This window comes from Leucoraja erinacea, chromosome 14, assembly GCF_028641065.1.
Source record: "Leucoraja erinacea ecotype New England chromosome 14, Leri_hhj_1, whole genome shotgun sequence".
Classification (NCBI taxonomy): domain Eukaryota; kingdom Metazoa; phylum Chordata; class Chondrichthyes; order Rajiformes; family Rajidae; genus Leucoraja; species Leucoraja erinaceus.
In genome coordinates, this window is record NC_073390.1 from 2757471 (window position 1) to 2770354 (window position 12884).

At 46.4% G+C, this 12884-nt stretch overlaps 1 protein-coding gene across 3 annotated transcripts in view; it reads left to right on the plus strand.

Moving 5' to 3' along the window:
- Nucleotides 1-12884, plus strand: part of mcf2l2 (MCF.2 cell line derived transforming sequence-like 2) — a 369326-nt gene that overhangs the window by 141535 nt on the left and 214907 nt on the right. For all 3 annotated transcript variants that reach the window (XM_055645379.1, XM_055645377.1, XM_055645378.1), the window contains exon 3: nucleotides 6533-6647. In XM_055645379.1, coding sequence (XP_055501354.1) covers nucleotides 6533-6647 — 115 coding nt within the window. The remainder of the gene's footprint in view (nucleotides 1-6532; nucleotides 6648-12884) is intronic.

A 12884-nucleotide genomic window follows, 5' to 3' on the forward strand; every position in this document is an offset into this window, starting at 1 on the left:
AGATACAGCGCAGAAATAGGTCCTTCGGCCCACCGTGTCCACATCGACCAGCGATCCCCACACATTAACGCTATCCTACACACAATAGGGACATTTTAACATTTACATCAAGCCAATTAACCTACAAAACCTGCACGTCTTTGGAATGTGGGAGGAAACTGAAGATCTTGGAGAAAACCTACGCAGGTCACGGGGAGAATGTACAAACTCCGTACAGACAACACCTGGAGCTGTAAGGCAGCAGTTCTACCGCTGTCCCTTCATTTTGTCAAATTGAAATTTTGACGTACTGTATCTGGCAAATATCTTCAGAAGAAAATGATGAAAACAGACACGGCTTAATTTGCTCTCCAGACCACATAAAAAGGATGGGTGATATCATTTAATTGCTTGAAAATTTGACATAATTTCCAATTTTTATCATGTTGCCATGCAAAGAAAGATCTCATACCTTAATGACTACCTTCCTATAGTTTTGACATCCACCAACATAATAATAATAATAATAATAATAATAATAATAATAATAATAATAATAATGTATTTTATTTATGGGCGCCTTTCAGAACACTCAAGGACACCTTTCAATTAAAACAAGCAAATCACAAACATATAAATACAGCAATAATACATAATTTGGAGAGAAGTGGAGGCTGGTTATGGCACACATTAAATCCAACCTACCAATGTCCTGGATCCACTGCAGTTCACCTACTGCCACCTCCCTCACCCTACACTCATCCCTGGAACACCGTGATAAGGACACCTATAGCACATAGCACATAGCACAGAAACTGCTCTCCTTAAAGTCCTCAACGACCTCCTCACCTCTGCTGACACTGGTTCCCTCAACATCCTCATCCTCCTTGACCTGAGCGCAGCCTTCGATACAGTGAATCATAACATCTTGCTCACCAGACTCAAAGACCTCGGCATTGAAGGCTCTGCACTCAGCTGGCTCCGTTCCTACCTTTCCAACAGACCCCACTTCATCTCTCTCCACAACCACACCTCTGCTACAGCCACAGTCACTCAAGGCGTTCCCCAAGGCTCCGTACTCGGCCCCCTCCTCTTCATCATCTACATCCTCCCCCTTGGTCAGATACTCCGCCACTTCAACCTGGACTTCCACTGTTACGCCGATGACACCCAGATCTACCTCGGCACCAAATCCCCCCACACCCCCCCCCCCCCCCCCCCCCCCCCCCCTCTCCCATATCAACTCCTGTCAACTCCTGTTTGTCAGCTATAAAACCTGGATGCAACATAACTTCCTCAAACTCAACAGCGATAAGACAGAATTCCTCCTCATAGGCTCCAAAGCCACACTCAGCAAAATCAATAACCCCACTCTCACCATCGACGGCACCACTGTCTCCCCATCTCCCCAGGCCCGCAACCTTGGCGTGATCTTTGATTCCACCCTCTCCCTTGAGCCTCACATCCGCCATGTCATTAAAACCTTCTTCTTTCATCTCCGCAACATCGCCAAACTCAGACCCTCTCTCACACCTCCCGCTGCTGAAAGACTCATCCATGCCTTCATCTCCTCCCGACTGGACTATTGCAACTCACTTCTCCTTGGCATCAGCTCCACCTACATCAACCGACTCCAACTAGTCCAGAACACAGCCGCCCGACTTATCACCCACACCAAATCCTGGCATCACATCACTCCAGTCCTCAAACAACTTCACTGGCTTCCCATCTCCCACCGGATCACGTACAAAATCCTGCTCCTCACCTACAAAGCCCTCCACCATCTGGCCCCCCCATATCTCACTGACCTCCTCTCCCCCTACCAACCCTCACGGTCCCTCAGATCCACATCAGCCGGTCTCCTCTCCATCCACAAGTCCAACCTCCGCAGTTTTGAGGACAGAGCCTTCTCCAGGGCAGCTCCCAGGCTCTGGAACTCCCTCCCCCAACTGATCCGCAATTCCGTGTCCCTCACCATCTTCCAGTCCCGCCTCAAGACTCATCTCTTCACCTCTGCCTATCCTTAGCCCCACGTCCCCCTCCCTTTTCATCTGTGCATTAATTGCCTCATATTGTGTTTTGAATTGTATTCTGTCTTTACCTTGTGTACTAGTCATGTCTCTACTATTTATTTCATTCCCCTTACATGTTTTTCCTCTACTTGCTAAATTTTTGTAAGGTGTCCTTGAGACTCTTGAAAGACGCCCATAAATAAAATTTATTATTATTATTATTGTTACCTACATCAGACTCTTATTCATAGACTGTCAAGGGCCTGTCCTACTTGGTGCTTTTTTCGGCGACTGCCGGCATCATTGCCTGACGTATCAGGTCACCGAAAAACGTGCGGCGTGATGCAGCGGTGACATGACGTATGACGCGACGTATGCGGCGGGGTGTTTGTTCAAGCTTCGCAACATTTTTTTTTATCGGATTTCGGGCCGAAACATTGCCTATTTCCTTCCCTCCATAGATGCTGCCGCACCTGCTGAGTTTCTCCAGCAATTTTGTCTACCTTCACTTTTCTTTGACTGGATAGCACACAAACAAAAGCTTTTTACCCTTGCCCATGTTTTTTAAATTGTCCTATCAGGGTACTACCACAAATGTTATATATGCTGTCTGCCTTCTATTTTATTCCCAGCAGTGCCAAAGACTCACAGTAAGCACTATTTTGTGATTGTCAGTTGCCATCCAGTATCTCATTCACCAAAAACATGCTTATCGGGTGTGTATGTGGATAATGGTGAAGAGTGTGTGCCCTTCTGAAGCACTTTGTATTTGGTGCGTTTACCACCGACATTGCTTCCTGTAGCTTCATAACTCTTCAATCCTTTTGTTTCACACCTGTCTTTTCATCTATGGCCTTTGACCAACCATCTGCCTATCAAAAAAAACCCTCACCTATATCCATCTAGCTGAGTTACTTGAGCACTTTGTATCATATGGAAATACAGCATGGAAACAGGCCCTTCGGCCCAACTTCCCCATGGCCAACAGTGTCCCAGCTACACTGGTTCCACCTGCCCATGTTTGGTCCATATCCCTCCAAGCCTGTCCTATCCCTGTACCTGTCTAACTGTTTCTTAAATGTTAAGATGGTCCCTGCCAGCAACGCAGCCGCAGGTCCGGTGGACTGGGACATCGGGAGCTCGCGGGTCCGGGGGGAGAGACCTCTTCCCGGAGCTCCCGCAACGCGACTTCTCCATCCCATGTCGCGGGGTTGGAATGACCCCGAGCGGGGATGTACATCGCCCGGCACGTGGGACATTCCAGCGCCCACCGGGGGCTCCAACATTGTGACTTTTTTAAACCGGGAGCGGGGCCGTAATAGGCCATTCTCACGGGGCGACTTGATGCAAGATGTAACCAGAGTGAAGTGGTCGTGGTCTAGCATGATATCACACGATATAACGGGGGGTAGATAAAGAGTTCCCACGGTACTTGGCAATTCTGCTATTTGTGCGAGTGACTTGTCCGTCTCCCGAGCTTTCCCGTTAAATCTTGAATGAACATTGTGAACTGTGAAGTGTCACGTGGCACAAATGATGTCACTTTTTTTTCACACACTATAAATATCCTCCCTTGGTTGAATTGGCTCATTTGGAGACATGCCTGTACTAATGCCATGACTTTACTGCAGGAAGATGCCACATTACTTAGACAATGTTAGTTGCGCCCAAGTTTAAATTTCCAACATGTGTTTCAGAAGTACCACAGATCCCCACCTTTATAAATTTCCATCTGGCAGTGTTTTCTGTCTCAGGAATTTCAGCCCTTTGTCTGTAGTTACTGTCATCAAATATAGACAAAGGGCTGAAATTCCTGACAGAAAACATTGCCAGATAGAAATTTATAAAGGTGGGGATCTGTGGTACTTGTAAAGAGTCAGTGCATAATCCTTGATAATCAAAAACTGTCTGAATCAGCAAGTTAGACACAAAATGCTGGAGTAACTCAATGGGACAGGCAACATATCTGGAGGAAATGAACAGGTGGCGTTTGTGTCTATCTTCGGTAAAAACCAGCATCCGCAGTTCCTTCCTGCACAATGGATCTCAGTGTCAGTCTCTGACTCCCGTTGGCAGGCCATTCGGCCCACAGCCCGCCCAGCGATGACTAACCGATGTCACAGGGGGGTGGTGTGAAGGCGGAGTTAGACAGAGCTTGATTAATGTTACGGTTGGGGAATGGGCCATAATATGGCCAGGGAAACGCTGTTATTCGTGACGCCCCCTCCGCCCTTTCCCAGCTGTTCTCAATCGCACCCCTGGCCACTAAAAAATTTATACTTTAAGAAGGAATACATGGAACATTTAAACTCAGAACGCTTCTAACAGAGTGAGCCATGTGAGCACTTTGATCATTCTCCCTGTATTTGCATTTGACAAAATAGTCGGAAAAAATGTTTAAAAGTGTTCATACCTTTTGCTGTGCCTAATTGGCCCTTACCTCTGCGAAAATAGTCTGATATTCGTAGGTGAAATGTCACCAACAATAATTGATTCTATTATTAATTGACTAATAATTGGCTCTATTAGCGGAAAGATGCAATTCTGATCTAATATTATCAATGCCTCTGTCTTTGGAAGCAACACCAGCAATTTATTAAATCTGACTACATGCGGCACAGTGGTAGAGTTGCTGCCTCACAGCCCCAGAGACCGGGGTTTGATCCTGACCATGGGGGAGAGAGAGAGAGTGTAAGTTACCTAAGTTACCTAAGTCAGATCTGGGAAGAAAAACATAAAAAGCTGGAGTAAATCAGCGGGTCAGGCAGCATCTCTGGAGAAAAAGAATAGGTGGCGATTCGAATCGGAACCCTTCTTCAGACATCCTAATCGGAATTGAGTCCGAAGATGTGCCTCGTCCCGAAACATCACCTATTTTTCTCCAGAGATGCTGCTTGACTCGCTGAGTTAGTCCAGCTTTTTGTGTCTGTCTTCGGTTTAAACCAGCATGTGCAGTTCACTCCTTACACGGGTCTCTGGAGAACATTGATTGGTAGCTTTCCGGACCCTGCTTCGGAAAGGCATCGATCGCTAGTCGGCGAGGACTCCGAGCTGTATCTTTCAGATTCAGATTCAGATTCAGATTCAATTTTAATTCGCTCAAAGAAGTACATGTGAGAAAATTTCTCACGGACCATAAAAATGCGGGACCTTTCAGTAAATTCCCTTTTAAAGATTATAGTTATTTTCTTAACATAACTCATGAATAAGTTGATGTCCATATGCGGATGCAAATCTTTAATTTTTAAATTCAATCCCACAGAAGACAATTTTTACTCACCTTCTGTCCCCTCTGTCCAGCTTCCGGGTTCACCGTTCGCAGGAGTTCCCACGGTAAACGCAAGAGTTATTACGGATATCGCACTGGCCACTATGTCCATATAATGTTGCAATGTTCAACCACAAGTGTACAAGTCACTCTTGGAGAAATTCAAGCTTGCTTGAATTTTCTCCTGAGTCACCAAGTTACATGAGTGCCTGCGGTTAGCGGTGGTCCACGAATGCCGTACGGTTATCGCACGAGGTTCCCACGATGTTCAACTCTGGTTAACTCTTGCGTCAAGTCGCCCCGTGAGAATGGCCTATAAATCGCCCGGCACAGCCTAAAATGGCCGTGGGACTTAGCATCGCCCGCCTGGGGCTTGGACATCGGGAGAGAAATAGAGAACAGGGGAGAGAAAAGACTTTGCCTTCCATCGATGGATGTTTGTGTGAATTAAATTGTGTGTATGTCTGTAGGAAATTGTCTTTGTTTGTATGGCTGTGGAAACGGAATTTTGTTTGAGCCTCAAATGACAATAAATGGTATTGTATTATTGTATTGTATTGCCTCAGCTATCTCCTCTGGCATAACCCCACCACCCTTTGTGTGAAAAAATCACCCCTCAGATTCCTATTAAATATTTTCCCCTTCGCCTTAAACCTATGTCCTGTGGTCCTTGATTCACCTACTCTGGGCAAGAGACTTTGTGCATCTACCCGATCAATTCTTCTCATGATAGCATACACCTCTATAAGATCACCCCTCATGCTCCTTGAGTCCCAGCCTACTCAACCTCTCCCTATACCTCACACCCTCAAGTCCTGGCAACATCCTCGTAAATCTTCTCTGCACCCTTTCCAGCTCGGTGAGTTGGTTCACTTCAACTTCAGTTAGTTGTTGTGTTTCAGTCCTTTGGTGCAGGAGTCTACAAATAGCAGTTCTAAATCAGGAAAACCCAACCCGGAGGTTGCAGGTGGTTGTCGGAGGTTGCAGGTAGTGGAAGCAGGTAGGTAGACTGACAAAAACCTCCGGGAACCGCACAAAAACCTGGGTGGGGCGCAAAGTCTCCAGAGGTTTCCGTTCAGGTTTCCTAAGTGGGACAGGGGCATTCTAGGCTGAACATGTATTCTCCTGATCTGTGTGGTTTAGTCCTCTGTCATGCATCTGCTAGTCAATCCTTATGAGAAGGATGAAAACTGTTTATCTCAAGTGTTATTACTGTAAATTGCTCCAGAGTTTATTCTGGCAGATTCCTTTAACTCAGATATGTTTAACACAGGGGGACGGAGCAGAGATGGGGCACCAATCATCACTTTTTCAGAACACGCTACCTTTGGGGACCTTTCTGATGAGGATTTTCTGAATGTAGTAACATACTTGACCAGCATCCCAAGGTGAGCTGTGCTGTAAATATTTTGTTCATACTTGTAATTAACAAAATGTTAAATAATAACGTATAGTTAACACATGCTTTATTATACGACATTATCGTACTTTTGTGTTGCTTCTTACCTTCAGCTGTTTCATCTAAAGCTACCCCTCTTAACACCAAGGTTATGAATCATATGCCAGACCACAGCAAATTTTGCCAGCTGCCCTCCAAAGTACTGCAGTGCTCCTCCACAACAGCCCAATTGGCAAAACATAGAATGGGCGTCTTGCATTGGGACGAAGGGCCTGTTTGCTTGCTTTGTGACTCTATAATTGCTGCTTCATGTAACACTGTTTCTAATCTTTGAACATGTGGATTGACTGCACACTGGAATCATCAGCTGTGTGGCAGTCGAAAGCCTTTACTGCCCAACATCATCCTATGGTTTGCCATGCCTGGTGGAATATAGTCGGCACGGCATGAATTGTAAAATGAAGGCATAGTTAGTGCTGCCAGCAATAATGCTTGACTTGCATTATTTTCTACCCATGACAGATGTAGGATATTATAGACAATAGGTGCAGGAGTAGGCCATTCAGCCCTTCGAGCCAGCACCGCCATTCAATGTGATCATGGCTGATCATTCCCAATCAGTACCCCGTTCCAGCCTTCCACTACTTAAGAAACCTGGCCTGGATCAATCTGTTCTGGCCAATTTTAGACCCATCTCGAAATTGCCTTTTATTTCTAAATTACTGGAGAGAGTTGTTTATGCTCAGCTAAAACTATTCCTGGAGGAGCATGATATTCGGGAGATCTTCCAGTCTGGATTTAAAACCATGCACAGCACGGAGTCAGCATTGCTAAGGGTTTTTAACGATATCCTCCTGGCTAATGATTCTGGGGATTGTGTGGTTCTTGTCCTGCTGGACTTGTCTGCCGCCTTTGATACGGTGGACCATAATATCTTATTATCTCGGCTACAGCAGTTAGTGGGCATCTGCGACAGTGTCCTGGGATGGTTCAGGTCCTATCTGGCGGGCAGAACCATGTGTGTTAGCCTTGCTGGGTTTGAATCCTCTTCCGCTCCCCTGTCATATGGGGTTCCACAGGGTTCGATTCTGGGGCCCCTGCTTTTCTCGCTGTACATACTTCCTCTGGGTTCCATCCTTAGAAAGCATGGCATCTCCTTCCACTGTTATGCAGATGATACCCAGCTTTATTTGCCGCTGAGGGGGGAAGATGCCTTTTCTGTAAAATCGCTTCTGTCTTGTTTTGATGACATTAAGTCCTGGTTGGCCCTAAACTTTCTTGGATTTAATGAAAAGAAGACAGAGGTGATTTTATTTGATCCCAATGGCTGCCGTGAACCTCCATTTGTTGATTTAGGTCCATTGTCAAGGTACGTGAAGCCAACAGTTGTGAACCTGGGTTTTAGGATGGACAGTGACTTTAAATTAGATCGCCTAATATGCGCGGTGGTTAAGTCCAGCTTCTTTCACCTAAGGAAGCTGGCGAAGGTGAAGCCCATTCTCGAGCGGCAGCATTTTGAGACAGTAATCCATGCCTTTATTACATCTAGGCTGGATTACTGTAACGCGCTCTATTTTGGTGTTGCTCGTTCTTCACTGGCTCGTCTCCAGTTGGTTCAGAATGCTGCTGCTCGCCTTTTAACAGGGACTCGAAAGAGGGAGCACATATCGCCAATTCTGGCCTCCCTACACTGGCTCCCGGTGCACTTTCGGGTTCATTTTAAGTTACTGTTATTTGTTTTTAAATCTCTGAATGGGCTCGCCCCGCCTTACCTCTCTGAGCTGCTCCACCCATACACTCCTGCCCGGTCCCTCAGGTCAGCTGGTCAGCTGCTCCTGGAGGTACCGAGGTCTAGTCGGAGGCTCAGAGGGGATAGAGCCTTCTCTGTTGCTGCTCCGGCACTCTGGAACACCCTGCCGTTGCACATCAGACAGGCCCCCTCACTGTCCATCTTCAAATCCAGTGTTAAAACGCATTTGTACTCCCTGGCTTTTGACCATGCCTGAGGCTTTGCTTCTGTTTGTGGTGTTTTTGATGTTTCTTTATTTTACATGTCTTTTCCTACTATTTCTTTTGATTGTTATTTTTGGTGTGTATTAACTTTTTTGTCAATGATTAGTGATGTACAGCACTTTGTTGCAGCTATGTTTGTTTTTAAAGTGCTCTATAAATAAAATTATTATTATTATTATTATTATTATTCTCCCCATATCCCATGACTCCGCTATCTTTAAGAGCCCTATCTAGCTCTCTCTTGAAAGTATCCAGAGAACCGGCCTCCACCACCCTCTGAGGCAGAGAATTCCACAGACTCACAACTCTCTGTAAGAAAAAATGTTTCCTCGTCTCCGTTCCAGATGGCTTACTGCTTATTCTTAAACTGTGGCCCCTGGTTCTGGACTCCCCCAACATCGGGAACATGTTTCCTGCCTCTAGCGTGTCCAAACCCTTAATAATCTTATATGTTTCAATAAGACCTCCTCTCACCCTTCTAAACTCCATAGTGTACAAGCCCAGCCACTCTTCCAGCATATGACAGTCCCGCCATCCTGCAATTGGAGACCAGTTCCACTACGAGCTACCTGGGGTGGAGCTGGTCTACAGGACTGATTCAACCTTCAGCATTTCTGAACCAAGGTCACCCAACCTCAGTAGCCAAGATGTAGTCTGCAGATGATGCCTCCATTTGCGAATGTGCATAGCTAAACTTTAAATCATCACCAACTCATCTGAAGATCATCTGAGTAAAAAGACCTGACATGGATAGGACAGGTTTAGAGGGATATGGGCCAAATGCAGACAGGTGGAACTAATGCAGATGGGACATGTTGGTTCATACCATTTGCTTACCACATGTACCCGTCTATGCCAAACTTCAGATAATGGGCAGTGGTTGTTTCCGAGCCAATATGCTCTAGTTACCATGTTAGACGCAAAATGCTGGAGTAACTCAGTGGGATTTGCAGCATCTCTGGACAGAAGGAATGGGTTGGGTTGAAACCCTTCTTCCGACTGAGAGTCAGGGGAGAGGGAAACTAGAGAAAGGGAAGGGTAAGGTGTGAGAACGAGACATCAAAGGGGGTGGAGATCAAGGAAAATGTAGAATAGATCATTGTTTGCTAGGAGATGACAACAAAACAAACAAAGATGATGTGTAAACGGGAACAGTCAGACTGGTCGGAGAACTGGGGAGGGGGAGGGATGGAGAGAGAGGGAAAGCAAACGTTACTTGAAGTTAGAGAGGTCAATATTCATACCGCTGGGGTGTAAGCTGCCCAAGCGAAATATGAGGTGCCGTTCCTCCAATTTGCGCTGGGCCTCACTCTGACAATGGAGGAGGCCCAGGACGGAGATCAGGTAGGTTCAGGCGGACTGAGCGGAGGTGTTCAGCGAAACGATGACCGAACCTGCGCTTGGTCTCGCCGATATACAGAAGTCCACACCTGGAACAGCGGATTCCACCTGCAACCCTGTCTAGTTACTGTGTGGTGCCTACAACAATGTGTTCTGGTCTTACCTACATTGCCACGGCTGGACTGCAGTTCATGGCTGGCTTAATTGAAATGGGGACAAATGTTGCTATCTGGTCGTGGAGGGAGGGGTAAAGTAAGTAAGCCTCTGCATCTTATCCCATAAACAGAAGAGTGTGGATTGAAAAGGAGGTGGGATGATGGAAAAGGGCTGGGAATGCAGAGCAAAACTTCTTGAAGAACTCAGTGGGGCAAGCAGCGCATGTGGAGGCAAGGAGATGGCTGATGTCCTGGCTGAGAGCCAGCATCGGGACCAAGAGTGGACAGGGGAGACAGCCAGTGTGTGGAGGTGAGAGGAAGGCAAGAGGCAGAGGCCAGTAGGTGACGGGTGGAAGCAGATGAGGTGCAGATGGAGTTAAGTGTGGAGATGAAGGAGATAGTGTCGAGAATGGGGCTGTGAGATGACGGGTGAAAAAGCAGATATGGGGAAATAAAGTTAGATGGTGGGGGAAGTGATGGCTCCACCTCTGATGTGTAGATATTGGGATGGATCTACAGAGAAGTTTATGGGGGTGAGGATAAGTTCTTCCACCAGTTGAGAGGAAAGCGGATCTGGCTGTTATTGTTGCAGAAATAATTGGAGGACCCTAGGACTTTCCTGATGGCTGATAAAGGTGTAAGAGATGGGAGGTCCATAGTAGAGGTGCACTGGATGTGGGTGGGAGTGGGCTGATCAAGGAGAGGCAGGACAGAGTTGATATATGAAGAGATCGCTCATCGTTTCGCTGAACAGTCTTAACCTACCTGATCTCAGCACTTCAATTCCCCCTCCCATTCCCAATCTGACCTTTCTGTCCTGGGCCTCCTCCATTGTCAGAGTGAGGCCCAGCACAAATTGGAGGAACAGCACCTCATATTTTGCTTGGGCAGCTTACACCCCAGCGGTATGAACATTGACTTCTCTAACTTCAGGTAGCCCCTGCTCTCTCTCTTCATCCCCCCCCACCCCTGCCTTCCCAGTTCTCCCATTAGTCCCACTGTCTCTGCCTACATTCTTTCTTTGTCCTACCCCCTTCCCTGACATCAGTCTGAAGAAGGGTCTCGACCCGAAACGTCATCAATTCCTTCTCTCCATAGATGTTGCCTGACCCGCTGAGTTTCTCCAGCATTTTGTGTCTACATATGTTTGGTGGTGCATGAGCATGCATTGACATTTAGTTTACTAGGATACTCCTCTTTGTGAATCCTGGGTAAGGGGTAGAAGCAGGCAGTGTGGGATTGGGGGACATGAAGATGCAGTCATCTTCAATGACTATCATCAGCTATGTCTCTAGCCAAGTCCTTGGCAGTGGCCATTCTAGCAGCAAACACCATTGTTTCTGAACAGTGTGCTTTTCTGGGTTATTTCCCTGTTGCAACTTTTTCTTCCCCGGTTTCACTTCCTCTTGGTTTCTACTGATGCAACTTTGCATTTCATTGTCGCAGACTCCATTGTGACATATCTGTTGTGGTTTTGCAAGGCAATATCCGAGGTGTGTGAGTAGAACCACTGAATTTAACCTATCACATGCGAACAGCGCATTTCTTGCAGCACTCTATCCAAGCCATCATGTCATTGGTTTTCAAGGCTACTAGTTCCAATGCATTCTGTCCGTATGTGGGGGCGAGGGGAAGCGGGGAGAGCGCTGTCTGAATGAAATTCACACGGTGCAAAACCAAGGTGATACAGACACACACCACGATGACCAGGAAGGTTGGCGCTGTAATTAAGACGGCTTAAGCACAGAATATGGTAAATCCTTTAAAAGAGGGGAAGAATGGGGGAGAAGGAGTGGAGACACTTTTAAGAAGCCTGCCAACTTTTAGTAAGCCAGGGATACAGAGATACTGTGAAGTTCGGCGGACATTTAACATTACCGGTCGGTTATCCTTCGTTCTGAAAACTCGTGCTTACGTTATTTTTGCCAATGATCCAATGAAATTGCCCGGTCAGCAAAGGCGATTAACTAAAACTACCTACGATTACCTCGACTACACTCACCTAAAAAGTCGCCTAAGTGGGACAGGCCCATTATTCTAAAACTGTGGCCCCTGGTTCTGGACTCCCCCAACATCGGGGACATGTTTCCTGCCCCTCGCGTGTCCAAACCCTTAATAATATTACATGTTTCGATAAGATCTCCTCTCACCCTTCTAAACTCCAGAGTATACAAGGCCAGCCACTCCATTCTATCAGCATATGAAAGAACTGCAGGTGCTGGTTTAAATCGAAGGTAGACACAAAATGCTGGAGTAACTCAGCGGGACCGGCAGCATTTTGACAGAATATAAACTGATGCTGTGGAAATGGCAACACGTTATATAGCTATATTCCACTTTAGTTCCCCATAGAGTGGGATTTTCCTTGGCATAGAACAGCATCATGGTCACTGGATAAGCACCTTGAAAGGGCAGGTTGCTTCACAATAAAGTTTGGACAGGATGGACTTGTATCGATAGATAGATAGATAGATAGATAGATAGATAGATAGATAGATAGATAGATAGATAGAGAAAGAGATAGATAGATAGATAGATAGATGCAAAATGCTGGAGTATCTCAGCGGGATAGGTAGCATTTCTGGAGAAAAGGAATGGGTGACGTTTCGGGTCGAGACCCTTCTTCAGACTCTTCAGTTTCTTCAGATTCGAAACGTCACCCATTCCTTCTCTCCAGAGATGCTGCCTGTCCCACTGAGTTACTCCAGCATTTTGTG